Genomic DNA, 23,330 nt, shown 5'->3' with positions numbered 1-23,330 from the left:
TATGTTGGTTATCTGATCTGGACGGAGGTGGGAGAGGAAATACCTGAGATGCAGCTTCCAACAAACCAATCATCAACAACGTTTTGCATGGTCTCCCACAAGGAGCAGCAACAGGCCTGGGGGGGTGGGGGGGTGGGGGGCTGCACCTGTCTTTGATGTGGAGACCAGATCATATCCGTTTCCTGACCTGCAATCCATGTTTTCACCCCAGAGGTTCAGAACTGCACCTCAGTAAAGTCGAGGGTCTAAACTGAAACAGCAGGTTTTAGGTGAAGGTCCCAAAAAAAAGAATGGATCCTACATATCCCATAATGCAACTGGGAATCAGGAGTCGTCATCTACGCTGCAGTGTTTCTAAAAGTCTTAATTTAAGGAGTGGACACTAGTAAACATAAGAGATGCGATCTTAGACTCTGGAGGCAACAATTTATACATATATTTATACAATTTACAGATGTGCCCTGAATGCCTCACATGCAGTCAGTCGGTACATATTACAATTTACAGGTGTCCTCTAAATGCCTCACATGCAGACAATATTCAGATGTTCCCTAAACACCTCGCACGAAGACTATAAGTAGGTATTATAATATTCAGATGTTCCCTAAACGCCTCACATGCATTTAGGGGACAGGTGTTCAGGGAACGTCTGTAAATTGTAATATCTACCAATAGTCTACATGCACCAGCGGATGTTCAGGGCCCCAATGAGGGGGGGTTTGGGGCAGCGGCAGTGACTGTATAGAGTCTTTATGGGGGGGTTTATAGTTGTCATTGTGAAATGTGCCAATGTGAGGGGCCGTCAGGGGCCCCTTCTCCCCTTGAGGGCCCCAAACATTTTCCTGGTTTGCCTCTCCTGACTCTCGGTGCCTCTGTGCAGAACTTTACATTAACTATGATGGTAAATCATCATCATCATCATCATCATCATCAGCCTCTGTCTGCACAGTGACATCACACACTCACCATCCCTCATTATCACTCTGCCTCTCTGCAGCAGTAGGTATGTGTGTGTGTGTGTGTGTGTGTGTGTGTGTGTGTGTGTGTGTTTACTAAACCCTGGGGTGACACTAAACTGAAACCCCAAACTCAGGGGAAAAAAAAAAAAAAAAAAAAAAAGCCTCTTGATCTCATTACCAGACGCACTTAGTTCGGCAAATTTTCCACTCGGCGGACCGGGCAGGATCCAGAAATACGGCGGGTGACGAAAGCCGCTGCGCCTAATCAGCTTTAGGGATGGGGAGGGGGCGGGGGGAGTGGTAATCTAAACCCACCCCCCTCCACCTACCCTTCACCCCACCTTTGATTATTCCAACAAACACAGACTTAAGCCGAAGTAAACGCAGCGGTTTTATGGCGGCGCGGAGCCTTGGCGTGCGTCTGATGTCGTATTGTGTGTGTTTGTCCCGTAATTGAGTTTTTCTGACCTCTGGTTTATATGTGGACAGAAGGTCACCGGTGCTTCAACACCTGTCAGCTTCGACAACAAACTGTGGTCATAACACACACACACACACACACACACACACACACACACACACACACACACACACACACACACACACACACACACACACAAGCCAAGGTGACGCTGCAGTCGGAGAATAAAACCTTCAGCTGAGTTTACAGCTCATCACATCTCAGATTGAAGTTTTAACTCTTTGAGGAGTTTGATTCTTTCACCTTCAGACAAACACACACACACACACACACACACACGGTTGGTGAGTCTGTGTAGAGGCATGGGGACGACTCTATCCAAGAAACTTTAAATGTGTTAACAACACGAACACGATCTGACACGTCTCTCTCTCTCTCTCTCTCTCTCTCTCTCTCTCTCTCTCTCTCTCTCTCTGTGTTTTCAGTCTTTACCTCACACATTAGAAGAAAACCAGTGGCTCCATGTCGGACACCAACACACACCTGTGACCTGCACATCTGACCAAACAACAGATTTCTCACTTTGCCAGTTTCCTTTTTCTCTCACTGAACCCCTGGTGATCAGATCAGACCTGACGCTTCAGTGAGAGCTTGTGAGCGCTTGTGTCGCTAACATTAGCATTAAACAGCATCACGTCCAGTGCAACATGTTAAAACTCGCATGTTTAATTTGGTGAGCTGCGATGAAGCCGACTCACAGAAAGAACAACTGATCCGTCATTAAACATTACAGTTTAAACAAAAATATAAATAATAATGCATAAGTAAAAAACGAGTTCGTAGGTCGTCTGTGCAGCAGGTTATGACATCATAGTTACGTTTTGTTGCTAGGCGACATCTAGTGGTCGTACTAATGATGACAGAAGCAAAGGGGAAAGTGTCGGTGACACAGTATAAAGAGACAAAGGCCACGTAAGGAGGAAGTGGTGGTGGACGGATGAATGTGACACGGGAGAGCGGCGTTCGAGCTGTTTACGTTGTTACCATGACAACAACAAAGATCGTCCAATCGAGGAAGTGCTTATTATTACTGTAACCATGACATCCGATTCCGGTACGCCTGCTGCTATTCCAGGAGACGCTCCTACGCGTCGTATCAGAGGGTCAATGGTCGGTTGGAGGAGGTGTTAAATAAACAGTTATGGATTAAAATAAAATCAAGATAATAAATATAATGAAAATCAAACGAGTCATGTGACGTCTGAATCATGTGACTGATGGAGGCACCGACTGCAGGAAATGATACGTCTCATCACTCCCTGTAAAAACAAACCGTGTGTTAGAGAGAAGAAGCTGAAGAGGAGCTGAAACAACAGGTTTTGAACACGTCACTCTCTTGTTGTTGTTGTTGTTGTTGTTGTCGTGTTTGAACGTTGGAGAGAAAAAGATTTGTTTCGTGTGGATGATAAAGATTCAGAAACCACCACCCAGACCTGCTCCCCCCACAGTGCTGACTCAGCAGGGACCAGGTCTCTCCCCTCTACCTGCCTGTGAGGAAGGGTGGGGGGGTTTGAGCTAAGATGGCGGGTTCTCCAGCTCCCTCTCTGGACCCCCCAGTGGCCCGGGGTCGAGGGGTGTTTGTTAATTACCACGGGGAGTCCCAGACGAGACAGAAACTGGGGATAAAGCGTCAGCGTTTGGGAGGGAATCATCCTCAGTTTGCTATCTTAGCGTTTCTTAATCCCGTGTTCAGCGTCTTCCCAAACCTCGCAGGGATCCGTCTGACGGGAATAAACACTAAATCTAGAACAACGAGCCGCACATCACAACAAACCGAACAACATACAAGCTGATGAGAAATATACAGCAGAGCTCATCACTCTGCAGCCACACACACGTTTCATGTGCATAATCACAAACATGTCAAACAGCACCGCCGTCACTGTGTAGAGACGCAGCAGCTGTCGCCACGGTTACTGCGCACATCAAAGATGGCAGCAGCTGTCGCCTCAGCTCGGAAAGAATAAAAAATCATAAACACGCAACAAAATTTAGACTAAAAAACTTTTAGGTTTTAATCAAATGACTGAAATCTGATTGAAAGAAATAGTTGGCAACTCTTTTTCTATATATCGGATATCCCACAATGCAATGCCTGAGATTTGTACAGGTCCGTTTACTGCTCACTATGGAGTGAACGCCTGAGTCAAAGTGAGAGAATGACTTCAGATAAAGTCTGAGACTAAAACTAAATTAGAATCAAATGATTTATTATTTATTATGAGTTATTTGGAGGTCAGACTGAAAGTGAAAACACCTGTGTTGTAGTGCAGCAGGTAAAGGCTAAAGCAGGAAGTCGGTGTGTGTACTGTGATGGATGTTAACAACAGTTTGTGTTTGTTTTCCTCTCGTTTCCAACATGTCTGTCTGATTCCTTTGCACATGTGTCACTGTATTTTCAATTCTTAGCTTTATTTTTTTAAGGATGGAAGGATATCTCTTGCTTTGTTTTGTTTTCATGTCGTATCTCTTAAAGCTCCTCCAGTGTAAAGGTCTCTGTCCATGTGTAGTGTGATTATAGATCAGGTCTAGCTTCTATATTAATACTGTGAAAGTATCAAAGCCTCAGTCCACAGAGAAATGCACACAGCCTGTATTCAGAAACTGAGCCTTAAAACCAGCCGTCAGGACTTCTGGAACTTTGTGATGTCACAACAAAGCAGTCACCAAGCCCCGCCCACCTGGACCCACCATCCAAACCTTTACAGGATTTGGTTTCTCTGAGTGTTTTTACCTGAAATCTGCTTTATTTTTATTGGATCAGTCAGAAAACAGTCAGCCAATCAGAAGAGAGGCTCAGAGCCTCCTCTCTTCTGATTGGCTCACCGACCTGTTGTTACTAGAGCTCCAGAGAGAAGCCTGAGAGAGGAGATGTAAAACTACACTGAGGTGGTTTTTATATTTTCTTATGGATCAACACTTCAAATAAAACACAGACGAAGAAGAAACATGGAGCTTTAACACCAACACAATAAATCCAGCTCATTTAAAGTGACCTCATCACACTGCACGTATCTTTTTTCACTTGGTAACGAACTCTTACAAATACAGAACACAACAGAAGTGGCTAATTTAATCTGTTTATCTGGTGTGAACACAATTAGCACTCAGACTAGCCACCTTGGGATAATGATCTCACTGCTGGTGGTTTGCTCTCCTGCTGTTTACACTGATTCATTAGCATAAATCACACTACCTGCTGTAACCCTACCCGCGCTGTATGAGCCATATGATGCCAGTGAGTCATTAGCGATACTCGTTAATTTGTCTTTTATTGCCGGGTCAGACGAAGAGCCGACATAGAGAGAGAGAGAGAGACAAAGCTCTCAGAGTTTGGCCGAAGTTAGTTACTGAAGCTGCTCTTTGTTTCTATCTTTAACAAACAGAGTAAACGGCTCCATTTGGAAACCTGATCAAACTAAGGGAGAAAAGTTTGGAGGAACGAGACCACGGGAGACGAACGACGAGGGGAAGTTTGTGGGAATCTCCTGAGAGAGTCGGAAACGAATCCGAGACCAGAATATGAAGCCGAGTGTCAGACTGTGTGAACGTAGGAGGGAAGAAAAATAAAGGTTAAAGATTAAAAAAAAGGAAAATAAATAATCAGACGTCACTCTCCTCTCTGAGTAAAGAAAACCCCCGAGGCTTCGACTCGACGCCAACAGACGTCATTAAGAAAGAGAGAGAGAGAGAGAGAGAGAGAGAGAGAGAGAGAGAGAGAGAGAGAGAGAGAGAGGCTGGTTTGTTGTTGTTGTCTGACTTCTTCTTCTTTTTTTTTTTGCCTCCTGCTGCTTATTGGTTTAGAGCGGAGGAGGAAGAGGAATGAGGGACAAACACAAACAAAGAGACAAACATCAAAACTGTCAACCTCAAGGGAGCAGCAGCACTCACTAACGAGCTGTGACAGCAAGAGAAGAAGAGAGGAGGAGAGGAGGGGGGAGAGGAGGAGAAGAGAGGAGAGGAGAGGAATCTAGAGGAGAGAGGAAGGGAGGGGAAGAGACGAGAGAGGAGAGGAGGAGAGAAGATGAAAGGAACCAAGGAGAGGAAACTAGGGGAAGGGAGGAAGGGAGGGGAAGGAAGGAAAGAAGGGGAATAGAGGAAGCAGAGAGGAGAAGAGGAAAAGGGAACAAAAAGGAGGAAAGGAGGAAACAGAAAAGGAGAGGAGAGGAAACAAGACGAGGAGCAAACAGGACAGAACAGGAGGAGAGCAGAGGGACAACGAAAGGGACAAAAAAGAAAAATCTTCGTCCTCACCTTCATCCTCGTCGTTGGCGGTGACGGTGATGAGGACGAAGCCGACCTCCTTGTCCTCCTCCACGCTCACCTCGTACACCGGCTGGGCGAACGCCGGGGCGTTGTCGTTGACGTCGGTGACGAAGATCCTGACGTACGCCGTGTCTGATGGAAACGACAGAGATCAGTCAACAGATCTGAATTCAACAATCAGCTGTGTGTGTGTGTGTGTGTGTGTGTGTGTTACCTGTGTTGGGTTGTCCCTGTTGACCCGGTCGGGCCGACTCGGAGCCGTCCTGCGACTGCACCTCGATCAGGTACGAGGCTTTCTGCTCTCGGTCGAACGACGCTCGGGTGACGATGACGCCGCTGAGCGGGTCGATGCTGAAGAACTGAGAGTCCCCGCTCTCGTCCTTCAGGATCACATAGTGGATCTGAGGAGAGGAAGAGGAAGAGGAAGAGGAAGGAGAGGAAGAGGAAGGACAGGAAGAGGAGGGACAGGAAGAAGCAGAGGAAGAGGAGGGAGAGGAAGAGGAACGAGAGGAAGAGGAAGGACAGAAGGAGGAGGAAGAGGAAGAGGAGGGAGAGGAAGAGGAGGGAGAGGAAGAGGAAGGAGAGGAAGAGGAAGGAGAGGAAGAGGAAGAGAAAAGAGAGGAAGAGGAAGGAGAGGAAGAGGAAGAGATAGAAGGAGAGGAAGAGGAGGGGGAGGAAGGAGGAAGAGGAGGGAGAGGAAGAAGAACAAGAGGAAGAGGAAGGGGAGGAAGGAGGAAAAGGAAGGAGATTAAGAGGAGGGAGAGGAAGAGGAAGAGAAAGGAGAGGAAGAGCAAAGCGAAGAAGAGGGAGGAGAGGAAGAGGAAGCTGAGGCAGGAGAAGAAGCAGGAAGTAAACGAGTGATGAGTGCAGGTGTGGGTGTTTCTCACCATCCCGTGGAGACCTGAGTCCAGGTCTGTGGCCGACACCTGAGCCACCGACGTGCCGATCTCCGCTCCCTCGGGAACCGTGGCCTCGTAGGTGGACGACAGGAAGAAAGGAACGTTGTCGTTCACGTCTGGAGGACGGAAAGAAAAAAAAAGAAAAAAAGAAAAGAATAATTAAAAAAAAACATGTTATTTTTTTTCTAAATTTGTCTTTTTTGTTTCTTGTTGTTGGAGGATCTGGCAGCAGAACACAAACCGTCTCTCACGTCCATGAAAGCTGATTAAACTGGATTAAAAACTGACAGACAGAGAAAGGCAAGAAATAAACAGACAGACAAAGAGAAGGAGGGAAAGAAAGAAAGAAAGAAAGAAAGAAAGACGGAGAAAAGTTTGTGCTTTCTGCAACATTTCCACCAGTGAAGAAGATTAAAGAGTAAAGATCATCTCCAGTCTGAGAGCTGCAGTCCGTCATAACGTGGAGTTGGACTGCGTCTCCACTCGCTAAATGAAAACTGACTTATTAGTGAGGAATTATCCCCCAAACACCCTGAAGAGTCCACAAAGCAGCTTGTCAGCTCACTTTCAAGCTCCACTAAGCCAATTACAGCGTCCGATGTGGGTTTGTTCAAAGCCAATCAAAGTCAGGAAGTGTTTTCTCCTCGTTCCCTCTCTCCTCCCGCCTACAGACGCTGATTGGAAAATGAGTCACTGTTGAAAGGAGGCGGCGTGGAGCCGGCGCCACCAGCTGCTGCTGCTGCCGTCTTGTTTTTTGTTTGTTTTTTTTTTTACTACCGCAAACGAACACTTCGTTGCTCTCGTCATTTTCCAGCAGCGCCGCTCATTACAGCTGACTTCCTGTCGCTCCCTGGTCGACTCTTTCCCTCCACACAAACTCTTATCGACAACAGTGTTAAAGGCTTTTATTATTCCGACTTAGGATCACCTGACTGTACCTGTGATGTGGTATGTTCATCCATTCTCTCGAAATTTCAAAAGGCTGCCATTTTCCAAGATGGCCGCCATTTCTGGCACAGGAAAGACATATCTTACCGCAGTTTTTACCAGTTTTTTTTTGCGATTGAATCCAATGTTTTTCAAATTTCAAAATTCTTACTGTTTATTAAATATTATTTTGAATAATTAATTTGGACTAATGTGTATTAATTTAACTATAATTATTTATTGTTCACTATCATCATTATTATTATTATTATTATTATTTGTTTGATTTGACATCTGTAGATCGTTCATGTGGGAAAATTGTGCGTTCATTTATTATAAACAAATAAAAATAAAAATTGCCAGAAATGTCGGCCATCTTGAATATTTGAGTGGCTAACATGTTTTATCAGAAGAGTGTGACATCACATGTGATCCACCCTGAATCTGTTACCTTGACGACTTCTTCTGTGTGGAGTAAAGATGTAAAACTCAAATAGATCCTAACAAAGAAAGAAGAGAACACACACACACACACTCCCTCCCCCTCCCTCACCTGTCACGTTGATGTAGACGGTGGTGAAGGACGCCAGTGGCACGGCGGCGACGTTCTGCACCCGCACCCTGAGCGTGAAGAAGCGGGTCGTCTCGTAGTCGAGGTTCTCGGCCACCAGGATGGACGCCGAGCCGTCCGCCCGGTTCGGCTTGATGTAGAATCGCACCGGCATGTTGGTCTCCGGCACCTGGCCCTCCTCCAGGTTGTAGGTCACCCGGGGGTCGCCGAGCGGAGACGTCGCCTTGATGGTCTGATGGGAGGGAGAGAGAGAGAGATAGAGAGAGAGAGGGAGAGAGAGAGGGAGAGTGAGGTGGAGGGAGTTAGAGGCAATCACGCCTGTGTGTGTGTGTGTGTGTGTGTGTGTGTGTGTGTGTGTGTGTGTGTGTGTGTTTAAAGCGTCATGGCGTTTCTCAACACTTCCTGTTCGTCAGGAGCAGGGAGTGGCCGACCGACAGGAGTGTTTTTACCTGAAATCTGCTATTATTTTTATTGGATCACTCAGAAAACAGTCAGCCAATCAGAGGAGAGGCTCAGAGCCTCCTCTCTTCTGATTGGCTCTGAGAGAGGAGATGTAAAACTACACTGAGATGGTTTTTATATCTTCTGATGGATCAACACTTCAAATAAAACACAGAAGAAGAAGAAAACATGGAGTTTTATTATTACCATTAATGCTAAATGCTAAATTATCCTGATCCACCAAGGAGCTTATGTTTTCACTCGTGTCTGTTTGTCGATTTGCACCAAACCCGGTGGAGAGATGGATCACGGACCAGGGAAGAACTCATTAAAGTTTGGTGTGGATCTGATTAAAGTCACTTTTTTCTTTACATTGAGAGATTCAGACATTTTTCAACATTTTCGTCAGTTTCTGAAGAAATGTTTTTGGATCCTGATGTGAAAAGAATCAGACATATTTATGGTGCTGATCTGTGTGTTTGTACAGTTTGTATAGCTTTGGCGGAGGTATGTGCTCTACTGAGTGCCATTCTACTTCACTGTGTATTTAGGTTTGTTCAGTTAAACTAAATCATCTTTTTACAAGTTGGTGAAGAGGTGGATTGTGGCTATTAATCACTGAATGTGGAGTGATAGAAGTAAAGTGGGTCCAAACATTTGGCACCTCCTCCCTCTGTATATTCCACTCAGGCTTCAAGTGTATACAGAAGATTTTTCTCCGTTTCAGAGACGACAACAAGAATGTGAAGTGGACTCGGTCCTGGTCCGACGATGACATCACGTTCTTGATGTACGACGCCGAGCTCGTTCATTTTAACAACAGCACTGACACTCCAGCAGTTTTCAGACCCAGGAACCAAAACACTGTGCAGAAATATGACACGCCGAAATACACCACTACATTTCAAAGAGTCCGACGTCTGAACGGTCAAAGCTGCAGTTCAGTCCGGTCCGGTTCAGTCCGGTTCAGTCCAGTTCAGTCCTTCTATGGACAAGAAGCAGTGCAGAACTTTCCACGACCTAAAAAGGTTCAGTTTCTGCTTTGCTGATGTTTTTCATTGTGTCAATTTGATAGAAAATATGTGTTTGGATCTCCCTGTGTATATGTGTGTGTGTGTGTGTGTGTGTGTGTGTGTGTGTGTGTGTGTGTGTGTTGTTCTGACCTGTACATCTACCAGCAGCAGAGCTTTTAAGACTCATGTTATTCTCTTGGCAGTAGATTAAGCTGACCTTACAGACTGAGTGTGTGTTTGTGTATATATATGTGTGTGTGTGTGTGTGTGTGTGTGTGTGTGTGTGTGTAAGATAGCTTTTAAGGCTCTTGTCCTTCCTGACCACACGCTCTCAACTTCGCCAGGCAATGATTATGTTTTCTGAGGCTGAGTGATGCTGCCTCCCTTTACTGAGAATAAGAATATGACCTGTGTACGCGCACACACACACACACACACACACACACACACACACACACACACACACACACACCATATTTTCACCACAAGTGGCAACAAAAAAAAGGAAGGGATTTTAAAACAAAATCTTCAGGATTATTTGTCACTATAACACACTCCATTATTACCCACAATGCATCTGATTGTTTCAAATTTTTCATTGAGTGTGTTTTTGTTACATGACGCTGCTTCATCTACCTGTTACATCTATGGAGAGAGCTGCTTGTGTTATATCAGCACGTGGTGTGTGTGTGTGTGTGTGTGTGTGTGTGTGTGTGTGTGTGAGACAAAGAGGTGAGGTAAAAATGTCGTGATACGGAGGAATGAAACTCTCACTGATGGATTCTGAAACTTGTTGAAGTCTTAATGACCACGGCGAGCGCGAGGGACGCTCGGCCTCGATGCGTTTTCACATCGGTTTCATCATTTAACTTTATTAGAGAGCAGATCCCGCAGCCGCTCTTATTATATCCAACACTGCACACACACTCCGGATGAGTAAGGTTTAATCCCTGAGCTCACATGTGATGTGTCTGCTGCATATATTCATGCATCCGTGTCGTTAGCATGAATGAAAAGTGATAATATAACTCTGGTCTGATCTGAGAGGAATCTCCTCAGCAACTTAAAATTGGCCGTCGTGGTGTTTCATAATTTATTAAATTTTATTTTCTTTGTGCAGAAGATATGAAGATGAGATATTTAGATGGTCGCACAGGAACTCTCCGCGTTATTCTGACGCCATTTAATTCAGACTGTTGGAAGAACAGAAATGATCCAGGTCCGACCATAGATGGTAACTAAAGATGGGCGTCACCCACAGGTGTCTGAAGCTCAGAGTGAGCCTACCGTCGCCATCTTGGCAGTGTCTGACTCCGCCCCCTAACTCCCAGCTAATCCAAAAATGAGCAAAGAGGAGGGGCATGAGTGCAGCTAAGACTTCAGTGCATACGCTCACCCACCTGTCACTCAAAGAGGCCACGGCCTCAGTTACAGAAACTGAGCTTTAAAACCAGCCGTCAGGACTTCTAGAACTTTGTGATGTCACAACAAAGCAGTCACCAAACCCCGCCCACCTGGACCCACCATCCAAACCTTGCAGGGTTTGGAGTGTTTTTACCTGAAATCTGCTATATTTTTATGGGATCACTCAGAAAACAGTCAACCAATCAGAAGAGAGGCTCCTCTCCTCTGATTGGCTCACCGACCTGTTGTTACTAGAGCTCCAGAGAGAAGCCTGAGAGAGGAGATGTAAAACTACAATGAGATGGTTTTTATATCATCTGATGGATCAACACTTCAAATAAAACACAGAAGAAGAAAACATTGAGCTTTAAATGTGAAATAATTTGACATCTTAGGTCCAGGACACGGTTAGCCTAGCTTAGCACAAAGACAGGAAGCAGAGGGAAACTGTTAAAATGAAAAAAAAAAAAAAAAAATCACCTTCCAACAACTCCAGTCGTTGTGGAGGTTTCCAGCAGAGGTAACATGTTCCCTCACAGAGAAACACTGAGTGAGAAACGCTGTCGGCCACTTCCAACACCAAAACCCTCTCAGCACCCCCCCACCCCCCCTCAGCGTGTTAGGAGGCCAACCCACTCTCATGAACACGCGGGAACACAATGACACGCCAACATCAGAGTTCAGAGTAACACGACTGAATATCTTTCAGAGGGAACGTGCGTCTATGAGCTCAGTGACGCGTCCACATATTATCATCTCTCATATTCTAACAGTAATCTGGATGAGACCTGACGTCCGGTCTGCAGGTGAGAGGTTGCGTCAGGACACTCCGACCCTCCTCGGGGAAGCGGAGCACGCGGACGTGCCTCGCAGCGGGGGTGGGGGGGAGGGGGGAGGCAGCGGAGCGCGCGGAATCAAGCGCTAATGACAAATCATCTCATTAGACATCGGTGCAGCGCGCCGGAGCTGGGCCGATCGCTGTCTGCCGCCTTCTCACACACGGATTAACGCCTGCGGAGATCTCGCGGCGGGTCGCTCTCAGCTGGTGCGGCCCGGTGCCGAGTGTGAATCAGCAGCTGGGATGCAGATCGTTCTGTCAGCCTCGCATGCTAACGGTTAGCAGCCGCTTCATTAAAGGTCTAACACACGAGGAGTGTTGCTGCATTAAGGCTGCTGACTCTGATCACACTGCAGCAGCTGCAGCAGAGAGGCCTTCCCGCTGAAGGCGCTCCAGGTAACACACCTGTGATAGCAGTGCATGTTAGACACTGAAACTGAGTTGGTTTTCTTCTCTCTCTGTGTCTGATCACGTGTGGCACAGACAGTGTTTTCTTATTCAAACTGATTGATTAACCGCGAGTGGAAATGAGGCTCGTGCACATGAGAACATTTTCTCAGTGAGTGAAATTTGTGAACCATGTGAACACGCGGCTTTATCACCCTGATGGAGAGAATGCGTCTGCATATTTCTGCTTCTGTGCGTACATGTAGTTTGAGGCATGAATCCGCAGTGACTCTAGAGTCTTATCAGGGTTTCTGCAGGTTTCAACAAGTTTAAGACTTTTTAGGACCTTTATGAATGAGATTTAAGACCAATGTCACGTCCATACTGATAAAAAAAAAAATAGAAAGGTTGTAAAAGAAAATTAAAATCCTAGAATTACTTGCAAACTAAATGAATTTATTCACATTTACAAACTGTGTGAGAGAGAAAAAGGGATTAACATTTTTGCCCCCCAAAAAACATTTTGAAGTGCGATGGAAGTAGAGTTACATAAACATTAACATTTAAGACCTCGTACGTAAAACCCTGACGTTTTTAAGACCTTTCTAGGTCAATGTTTTTAAGAAGGACACCCTGTTTATACGTCAAAGTCTTTATATTGACCCATCCTCCCACCCTGACTGTCTCCCTGTTACAGCCTCCGTTACACTGCACAATACTTGTGTCTTCTCCGTTGACAGACAACAGTCACAACACACACGGCTGCTAGAGGCTCTTCTCAGTTCACAGCAGACGAACAGTAGGTTGTATGATGGATTCATTATATTTTTCTTGGTAAGATGTGATGAAATGTGGGAGATGTTACTCCTCCGCCACAGGAGGGTCCTGCCAGGATTAAAACAAATACACTATACTAATTCATCTTTAGATTATTGAAACCAATTTTAAAACTGTATTGCATCGCCGCAGGTTTTTCTGGGATTTAAAGGAAAGAAGAAGAAAATATTTTTAAAAGCCAAATGAGTTACATTTTCTTTTGTGTGTCTGTGTGACAGAGAAAACATCAACAGAAGGAGGAGGAAACAGCAGGAAGTCAGCTGATGATCAGACTATTATAACATGAAACTTATTCACATGAAAGCAGGAGATGACTGCACACACACACACACAGACACACGCACACACACGCACACACACACACCCTCTACCTCGTTAACAATGTAATTAACAGACCTTATTAACGCTGCTAAATTTAAAACAACAGTTCCTCCTCAGTGCAATTAACACAGTGGAGGAGAGGGAGGAGGGAGGAGGAAGAAGAGGAGGAGAGGGAGGAGGAAGAAGAGGGGGAGAGGGAGGACACATTACTGCCATTTTGAATGATTTGTGTAGGTCGTCTGTTTGGAGAAGTGTCACATGTTCATCCACAACGTCCACAGGTGACTAAACTGAACATATTAAACATGTTTCTCTGCTTCCTGCAGTTTTAACTAAAACAAACTGGAGGAACTAGTGAATTTGTGTGGGACTATTTTTGGTGGCGGATTAATCCACATTCGGTGCTCTCCTGAGTATTTGAGGCAGCAGGACGGTGTGTGTGGGACTGAGGCTAAATAAACTACAGTGTGTGTGTGTGTGTTCATGGTGATGAAGTAAACATGTCAGTGTCACGATTCTGCACATGAAGAAGAAAATTAACTGTTTTATTCTCGTTATTCACCAAAACTTGGAAAAATATTTCACACTTCACCAAATTCATCTCTAATGATCGCCAGAGTCTCGTTAACTGCTGACACTCATACTGATTAACAAACACAATCTCTCCTACATCGGACTCCCCCTCCTCCCACTGTCTCTCCCTCCCTCCCTCCCTCCCTCCTGCAGCCTCTGTCAGGTTAAACACAGTAATCAAGTGTCTGTTTTTCGGAGGTGATGAGAGTCCATTGTGACGCCCTGACAGCAGGTGTAATTATCTCTCTCTCCTGTCAATCACCTCTGACAGAACGAGCTGTGGGCGTGACAACCTCCAATCATCATCATCATCATCAGCATCATCAGCATCATCATCATCATTGTTATCGTCGTCATCATTTTCAGTCTTTTCCGCAATAATGTGGGGTCGTAAAGGAGGAGGAGGGAAAGATTAAATACAGCAGCAGGTTCACACATGTAAACACACACCAGCTTACACAGGATTACACACACACACACACACACACACACACACACACACACACCCACATACACACCCTACAACTGTTAGAAAACTGACTAACCTCCATGAAATCGAGCAGCTGGAGGGTAAAAACTCCTCCACCTTCTAAACCAGCGGCTTAGGAAAAGAGAGCAAATTAGGATGGGGGGATCAAAAGAGAGAAAAAGCACCAGAGGTATAGAGGCAATCCCTGTGTGTGTGTGTGTGTGTGTGTGTGTGTGTGTGTGTGTGTGTGTGTGTGTGTGTGTGTGTGTGTTGGTTGGAGCCAGTCAGGTGAGACAGACTCTGGTGGCAGGATTGTTGTTTGCTCGGCAGAAAATGTTTGGAAGCACTCGGCTAAACGTGCTGACACAGAGAGAGAGAGAGAGAGAGAGAGAGGGATGGAGGAGAAGAAGAAGAAGAAGAAGAAAGAGTGTTTCCAGACTCCTTGGGGTGCTCTGTGTAGAAGTGAAGAGAGGATGTAAACGAAGGAGAAGAAGGAGGTCTGGCTCTAAATATTCCTCTCTTTACGTGTCCTCTCTCGCCCGTGTCACATGTGGCCTTTTCACATCTTAGAGCTACTTATAATGATCAGAAGAAGAAGAAGTGTGAGCCTCAGCTTCCTGATTAGCAACTTTTCATGCAACCTACATTATCCTGCAGCACGGTAAAGAGGTCGCAGCAGCAGCTGTGAACAACGTGTCATTAATCAAGCTCAGTGCATTTTAAATTTTTAAGTTTTCTGCATAGTTACCAAAACAACTCCTTTGTGTTGCTATGGAATATATTTCTTTATAAAAAATTGTTTTTGTTTTGGCAAAATAAACCAAATATATGACATGAATCAGTAGTGAATATACGGCAGGTGTACGACACTGGGTGACGTGAGAGAGATCCTAGAATGAAACACAAGAAAATGAAAAAGGTCCAAATTGAAGCAGATATTCAGACTTTTAGTTGCTGTAATGGATCCTACATTTCCCATAATGCAATTCAATAGTCTTTCATCAGGGAACCAGAAGCTGCAGTTCCTCTAACAACCACTAGAGTCTGGCTCCAACAGTGAGTCAGTCCCCATAGACTCCCATGTTCAAATGTCCAACTTTACAGCAGAAATAAACATGTTTACAGCCTGGTACAAAAACTGTTTTGGTCTCTAGAGATAATTTCCTCCTTCATGACACCTGTTTATATAACTCACCTGTTTACATTTTATTAAGGACTAAAGTTATGGAGGATTGAGGGCGTGGCCTCTTTGAGTGACAGGTGGATGAGCGTATGCTTGACACAAACTTGACACACGCCCCTCCTCTCTAATTTTTCAATCATCCTGGAGGTAGGCGGAGTCAGACGCTGACTCGCTCTCACTGGAGACGCTTTCCTCTCACTCACCACGATCTTGGCGTCTCGGACGGTGTTCTCCGGGACGGTGACCCAGTACTCGGGCTGCTCCCAGTGCGGCGGTTGGTTGTGGACATTGGTGATGATGACGGTCAGCTCCACGGAGCTGCTGCGGTTCCCTCCGTCTGAGGCCACGATCTGCTGGTTGATCCTGGACGTCTGCAGGGAAGGACAACATGTCATCTAACAAACTGCAGCTGAGTGTTCATTCAGAGCTGCTGGTTCAGACCTTTGAATCACAAACTGTAATCCTGCAGAGAAGATCTGTCCAGAGATGTTTCATCGCTTTAATAACACTGCAGGAGCGATTTTAAAGACAGGATTTTCTTTATTCTTAAAGTTTGCTTCTAAAACTTAGTGGACTTGTTACTTATCATTTTATCATGTCTTTTGTCATCGAATTATAATGACCATGTGGTTATTTGAGAACTTTAAAAGGACGGGCTTTTAAACATTTGTAAATCAAATAAATATTCGAGCAGAGAGAAAAAGAAAAATGTTAAAATGTTGATCTTGTGGTTTGTTCATAAAAAGCAAATACAGGGGGGGGGGGGGGGGCTGCCATTTTTAAATAATTGACTGAAGTGGCATTTAAAAGAATCAGTGGCAGTGAGAGGCAAAGAAGAAGAACAGAGAGACGTCGACAGTCACAGAAGAAGAAGAACAGTCAGAGAAAGATTTTGAATTTTCAGTTTGACTTTGTACAAAGACGAAAACACACAGAGGATCATCAAACTTTTAACACAACAGTCTGTTTGATGCAATTTTTATGCTTCTCACAGTGGAAACAACACAACAGCTGCTGCCACTGGAAATATGACCTCGACCTCGTGACCTCTGACCTCATGACCCTGTGACTGTGCTGTCATTATCTGCACAAGTGCATCAGATCATTTATCATTTATCATTCAGTGCATGCATAAATATCACTTTACTGCACATGTGAGCGCATCAGCTGGGTGAACACTCTCCCCACTTTACTGTACATGCACAGTATATTAGGTTAAGTATATTTAATCCAAAAACTTTGGCTTATTAGTGTCAAATTTTCAAACTAAACTCGTTTTTTACCTTTTAGTAAGTATGTCCATGTGGGCAGAGGTGGAAAATAACTAAGTAACTACACAACTACTATATATAAATACAGATTTGAGCTACTTGTGCTACGTCACTATATCTGAGGTATTAATTACTTAATTAAACTTATTAATTAGTTCACTCCCTGAGATTAGCCTATGTAAAATTGTTAAAATTAGCTTAATCTTGATAAACTACAGCAGTTCAAAGCTACTTAATACTGTACATACATTTATTAATCCAATAATCACGGCCGCCAATTTTCCAAATTAAAGGAGCTATATTTAATTTTTTTATTGCTACATAGCTAACGTTAGCATTAACAGCAGTTTTAATTACCAGTATTGCAAAGAGCTTAAGCAATAGTTGTGTTTACAATACAAAAGGTTATAAAACGTCCTCTGAGCAGCTACATCTTCAGGACAGAATGAACTGACTCGGTATTGGAAAGTGACGAGACTCTTAGCTAGCTAGCAGCTAGCTGTTTAGCATGCCAACTTCACCTCTTCCACCTCTGGAGACAGCTGTTGGTAGGTAAAGAAATTAAGTCTCAGTGTTTCCTCTAGGCTGGTAAGTACACAGCTGCTAATGCTAACATAGGCTAACGTTGGCTATGAAGCAACAGGAAAACTTACATACAGCTCCTTTAACTTTTTTCACTTTTGATACTTAAAGTACATTTTGTTGATACTTTTACTTAAGTTACACAGCATTGTAGGGCTTTCATTTGTAATGGAGTGTTTTCACAGTATAGCAGTGTTTATTTTACTTAAGTAAATAATCTGAATACTTCCTCCTCTGCTGCAAACAGGCTGAGTTTCAACCAAAAAAGAACAATGCTGAAAGGAGGTGAAGTCCATGGCCTGATTTTCCAGCAAGACAATGGAAAGATGAGAGAAGCAAAATAATTTGGACCAAAACTCAGTGAGTTCAGTGGAAAAGCCAATTCTGCACAGAACTGAGTCCAAGAACAGGAAGACCTGAGCAGCTTCCTGTCATCTGAGGGGAAAAAACACTGGCAGAGAGCAGTGGAAAAAAGTTTAAAAACAACTTCAGTCGTATCTAACACATTAATTTTTAAAGCAGAGCAACATATTTAATGAACTAAATGTAAACCACCACCACAAACCAGGACATACAGCCTGTTCTCTATCTGTCCCAGTCCATCATCAGCTCCATCAACCCTTCATCCAGGAGGAACTCAACATTAATGTTTCACTGAGGTGGTGCAACCTCCACCTCTGTCTGTCTACATCCCTTCATCCATTTCTCTCCGGCTCTTCCTCTGACTTTCTTTTGACTTTGTGGAATAAAATCTTCTACAATACAATCAAGAGGACTGAAACCACAACCTGATATTTACATGAATGTTTTGGAGACACTGAAACAAATTCTTCCATTGTTATTCGTGCTACTGTTAAGTTAAAACAATTTTGAATTCAACACATAAAAACATTCAGTAGTCAGTAACAGTAGCTAACTATCTAGCTTGTTTAATACACTTTACTTTCTTATCTTCAGAGTTTCCAAATTAGACTGTGTCACGTCTCAACAGATGAATGCTAATGTTAGCTGGTTTCTCACTTTAGCCCTAGGTTACAGTTTAGCTAGCTGATGTTAGCTAGCTGATCGCACACCCTTTCATTTACAGTGTTAGCTTGTCATTTCATTACCGATATAAAATATTATATATGATCTAATGTTAGCAAACACTGGTGAATGGAGGATTAGTTGTTGTAGAGATACATTTTGACATTAATATAGAGTTTATCATTTTATTTGGTGTGGTGGTTTAGTTAGTTTTTTACCTTTAACTTTAGTTTTTATAACAGACACCCTCTTTCATTGTATAGTTTGCACTCAACAATATTTCAGTTTCAATGAAAAGACACCATAACTAAAGGTGCACGATAAAATAAACAAAATCATTGACTAAATCTTCTTAAAAGGGACTTCTACTAGTAAAACAGGGGATGATCTTTTTGTCTGAACTTGTCTAAATATAAAATAACGTAGACACTTCTTCCAGCCACAGGACCTGTAGATCGACCTCCTCTGTCTGTCTCCTTCTGTCTCTGTATATTTCTTCATCACTTCTCTCCCTGGTGTCATCTCTCTGTTTCCATTATTACTTGCAAACACGTCGTACAGACATGGCACAACAGAAATGAAATGGAGACCGTAGGGGGAAAAAAAAAGATGAATGATAGGAAAGAAGTTTTAGCATGAAGCCATGAAGCCCAGAGCTACACACACATACACTCACACAGCACATCCTGTGAACATACTGTACGCAAAAATACACAAAAACTCACCTAAAGCTACAAGAACATACACACACCAACACTCAGAGCTCCCTCAGTGGATGAATACCAAACATGTTAGCTGTTATTAAACAGCACTGCTCTCTGCCTCCATGTTTATTTATGTATCGAGATTTTATCAACGGAGCGACATGAGAATTGAGACAGGCAAGAATATATTACGTGTGTGTGTGTGTGTGTGTGTGTGTATGTGTGTGTTCTTGTGCTTCTGTCTTTGTGAGGACCGCATTTGTGTTTTAGACCTTGAGAATTTATTTAGAACGTGGGGATGTTTTTTTTTTCTTTTTTTTTTTGGAAATGTTTTTGAAACCTGGATGTTTTGGAAAATGAGGACATTTTTTGGAAAGTATGGACGTTTTTATTAAAGTGACAACATATCAGAGAAGTGAGGACGTTTTAAAGTGAAGATATTTTTTGTTTCTTTACTTGATTACACTCAGTTTGCATCCAGACATCATCATCTGCACATCATCATCAGGATCACAGCTGGATTCTGGGTAGGATCCAGATGTTGCTGGGGCGTGAAGAGGTTGTGTTTCTTACCTGTGAGATGGGGTGGTTGACGTAAATCCAGCCAGTGCTGGGGTTGATGTGCAGGTATGCTGGCTTCTGATTGGACAGCGAGTATGTGATGGCCGCATTGCTCCCCTGGTCGTCATCGTGTGCCGCCGCTCGGAGGAAACTAGTCCCTACTGGAGTGTCCTCCCGAAGGAAATCTGGGAGGGAAGAGAGACAGTCAAACAGAGGCTGAAATATCACTGGTACTACTGGTACTGCTAGTACTTCTGCTACCGCTACATTACCACTGCTAGTACTTCTGCTACTACTGCTACCGCTACATTACCACTGCTAACAGATATAATCAGATATAAACAGCGTCCACCCTCAGCAGCTGTAGCTAACATCACGTCCTGACGGAGGCTTGAATCCTGATTTCCATTAAACTCGACTGAACACGGGACAACATCATGTTCTGTGATGGTAAGCAGATATTATAATAATGGTAACGCAGCGTTGTGTCGTGTCAGCACCGTGTCACCTCATTTTGTCATTTCTCAGTCTCACACTGCAAAGTCAACAGATGCGTTTTTAAATTTATGAATATAACCTCCAATCCTGCTGACTGTGATGTGTGTCAGCGCCGATCTCAAAACACCAACAAGGAGCAGGGAGGAGGTCTGCCGCCGCATTTCCCTCCATAATACTGCATTTCAAGCATTATGTCAATAATAATGTCTCTGTGACATCTGGATACGTTTCATCTGAAGACTCACGTCAGATCCTGCTGAGTTTAATGTGTGTCACAGAGAAACAACCACGAGAAGCAAACACAGGATTTTCCTGCCTCCTTTGGTTTATATCTACAAATAAGACAGTCTGGAAGATGGATAATGCTGCATTTTATTTCTTTTGTGGATGAAACAAAATCTTGTTCTTTATTAAAAATTGCTGTTTTCCCAAAGAGCTTTTGTTGATCTGAAAGGAAAACTATGGTTCATAATTCTTAAAATTCAAAAAAGAAACTCTGAGCAATTTGTTAAATGAAAAGTTAATCAGAATTAAACCCATTGTGTTTATTATGTAAGATTTTAGCCTTTCATCATAGTGCCCTCATTAATTATATGGTTTAAATACAAGATTCATAGTGGATAATCTAAGGGAACATGATACATAAACAGTAATGATATAAAATCTATTTATCCGATCAGTCTATCTACTGGATGTGGTCTCCTCATATCTATCTATCTATCTATCTATCTATCTATCGACCTTTACTTCGGATTTTTCGAAACAAATCTTTCAAACTCTGTCCTGTGACCTGTGAAAATGGAAAGTCTGAATCTAATTCATCACGTTTTTCACTGGAGCAGCAGTAACGGAGGGAAGTTAGCAAATAAAAGTTATTCAGGAAACAGTCGTTTCAATGGAATTTGATTCTAATATTGATTCTAATGTATGTTGATCGAGGCCGTAAGATAAACAACGCGCAGAGTTTCCAGATCACTTCCTCCGTTTGTGCAGGAAAACCCCCGAAACACACACACACACACACACACACACACACACACACACACACACACACACACACACACACACACTGGTAAATGAATGCATGTCCCAGAAACATTCCAATCTGCCTGTTAAATAGTTAATGAGCCACTCTGTGTGTTTCTCTAATCTGACGAGGAGAACTTCTGACACGACGCTTATCAAAACATATTTGCACACATAGTAAACAAACAGGGACCCCCGGGAGCCAGCGGCGAATATTTCATCAGTATTAAGTGCTTTCCAGGATTACAAGGATGCAGATTGATAGATGGTGACAAACAAACACTTTCCTCACCTGTTTCCTTTCCAAACTCTGGTTTACCTTGAAACGCACACAGGAGGATTTCGTGTGGCACGGTGAGAGACACAGATGTTAGTGTGGGCGACTCCACAGGGAGAGACACCTTTTAACCCAGAGTGTGTCACTGACTTGTTTCACACGTTCACATACACAAGATGGAAGGAAAAAAAAAAAACAAAAAAAAAAAACATCCAACTCCTGACAGGAGCAGAGCAGCAGAGGTGCAACAGCTAACACTGCTGCTGGACTGTTTCTAATGTCAGGAGAGAAGGCAGCAGCAGAGGAAGCAGTGATAAAAGCAGTGGCAGTTTCAGTCACTGCAGTAACAGCAGTAACTCCAGAAACAGTAGAAATGGTAGCAGTAGTAGATCAGTGGTGACAGATGTAGAAGTAGCAGTAACAGTAACAATAGTAGTAGTATTACTAATAGTAGTACTGGAAGTCAGGGCTTCGGCGATTCCAACGTGTTGCCATAGTCGGGAAATTTAAAGATCGCTAAGCAACATTTAACGCTAACAACGGCTACTTCACTACTTCAGGAAACAGCGTGTTCGCTCTGAACGTCGCTACAATCCGTCTCTTAGAAAGACCCAGAGCTCTTGATATTTGGTTTAGAGACAATTAAATATCGAATGAGGAGTTTGTATAAATCCGTTTGTTACTTCAGCACCACGGACAGCGTCATAGTCAGCATCCCCTCCCCCCAAATCACTGACATGATTCTGAATAAACTGGGAAAATCAGTCACGTTATCAGGTATCTTTAACACATATACTAATAATCCATCAAACTAACAGCGGTATTATTGAATGTAAACGAAATGACAAAAAAATATAATTCCCGTCTAACTCTTTAGAGTATCACAGGGTTCGTCAAACAGAAGTCGACACTTGCAGTGGTAGTATTAGTAGTAGCCACAGTAATCTTAGCAGTATCTGACTGACACACTGACAGCTGTAGTAGTGATGGTAGTAATGTATCAGTATTAAGCAGACACTCACACTGGTAGTAACAGTAACAGTAGTAACAGTCGTAGTAGTACTGATAGCAGTGACAGTAGTAGTAGTAGTAGTAGTATCAGTAACAGTAGTAGTAGTATTGGTAGTAACAGTAACAGTTGTCATAGTAACTCACACTGGTAGCGGCTGTTTTCGAACTTGGGGTCGTTGTCGTTGCGGTCGGCGATGAGCACGGTGATCTGACAGATCCCGATCAGCGGCTCCTCGGCCTGATCGGTGGCCGTCACTGACAGCGTGAACTCCCTCTGACGCTCGCGGTCGAAACTCACCGCCGTGGTGATCACACCTGACAAACACAGATACCACGTTACCACGGCTACGGTTACTCCTGACACTTCTGTTCATTGGCAGATTTTTGTGCAATGAGATTTTATAAAGGACAAAATTATACCTGAAAACTGAAACTGCTTTTTTAAAATTAAATTTAGGTGAAATTTAATTTTTGTTTTTTGGTGTATTTCAACATCTACTTTCACTTTTCCAAAATGCCACATAGCGTTAATGTGTTACTGTGGAACTCACCGGTGTTAGGGTCGATGTCAAACCCAGACGACACCCCGTCTCTGTGCATGATGCCGTATTTGACCTCTCCATTGACCCCCATGTCGGCGTCGTGGGCCTGGACGCGCAGGACAAACGTCCCTGGCGGCTGGTTCTCCAGGACGGCGGCGTTCAGACTGTAGTTCTGACACTGAGAGGACAGAAGAGACAGATGAGAGTCCGGGCCACACTGAACCAACGTGGACAAGACGAAGAACGACGAAAAAACGTAAACG

At 43.7% G+C, this 23,330-nt stretch overlaps 1 protein-coding gene across 1 annotated transcript in view; it reads right to left on the bottom strand.

Annotated features, from left to right (window-relative positions):
- Positions 1 to 23,330, bottom strand: part of LOC111234095 (neural-cadherin-like) — a 134,926-nt gene that overhangs the window by 26,603 nt on the left and 84,993 nt on the right. The window contains exons 10-17 of the mRNA XM_022762013.1: positions 23,077 to 23,245; positions 22,670 to 22,840; positions 19,726 to 19,898; positions 15,773 to 15,940; positions 8,086 to 8,335; positions 6,594 to 6,721; positions 5,921 to 6,107; positions 5,695 to 5,838 (exon numbers count right to left, since the gene is read on the bottom strand). Of these exons, the coding sequence (XP_022617734.1) occupies positions 5,695 to 5,838; positions 5,921 to 6,107; positions 6,594 to 6,721; positions 8,086 to 8,335; positions 15,773 to 15,940; positions 19,726 to 19,898; positions 22,670 to 22,840; positions 23,077 to 23,245 (1,390 nt within the window). The remainder of the gene's footprint in view (positions 1 to 5,694; positions 5,839 to 5,920; positions 6,108 to 6,593; positions 6,722 to 8,085; positions 8,336 to 15,772; positions 15,941 to 19,725; positions 19,899 to 22,669; positions 22,841 to 23,076; positions 23,246 to 23,330) is intronic.

This window comes from Seriola dumerili, unplaced genomic scaffold, assembly GCF_002260705.1.
Source record: "Seriola dumerili isolate Sdu_G_001 unplaced genomic scaffold, Sdu_1.0 BDQW01000435.1, whole genome shotgun sequence".
In the NCBI taxonomy this organism is placed as follows: domain Eukaryota; kingdom Metazoa; phylum Chordata; class Actinopteri; order Carangiformes; family Carangidae; genus Seriola; species Seriola dumerili.
The sequence above is the reverse complement of the archived record's forward strand: the minus strand, read 5'-3'. Positions and strand labels throughout refer to the sequence as shown.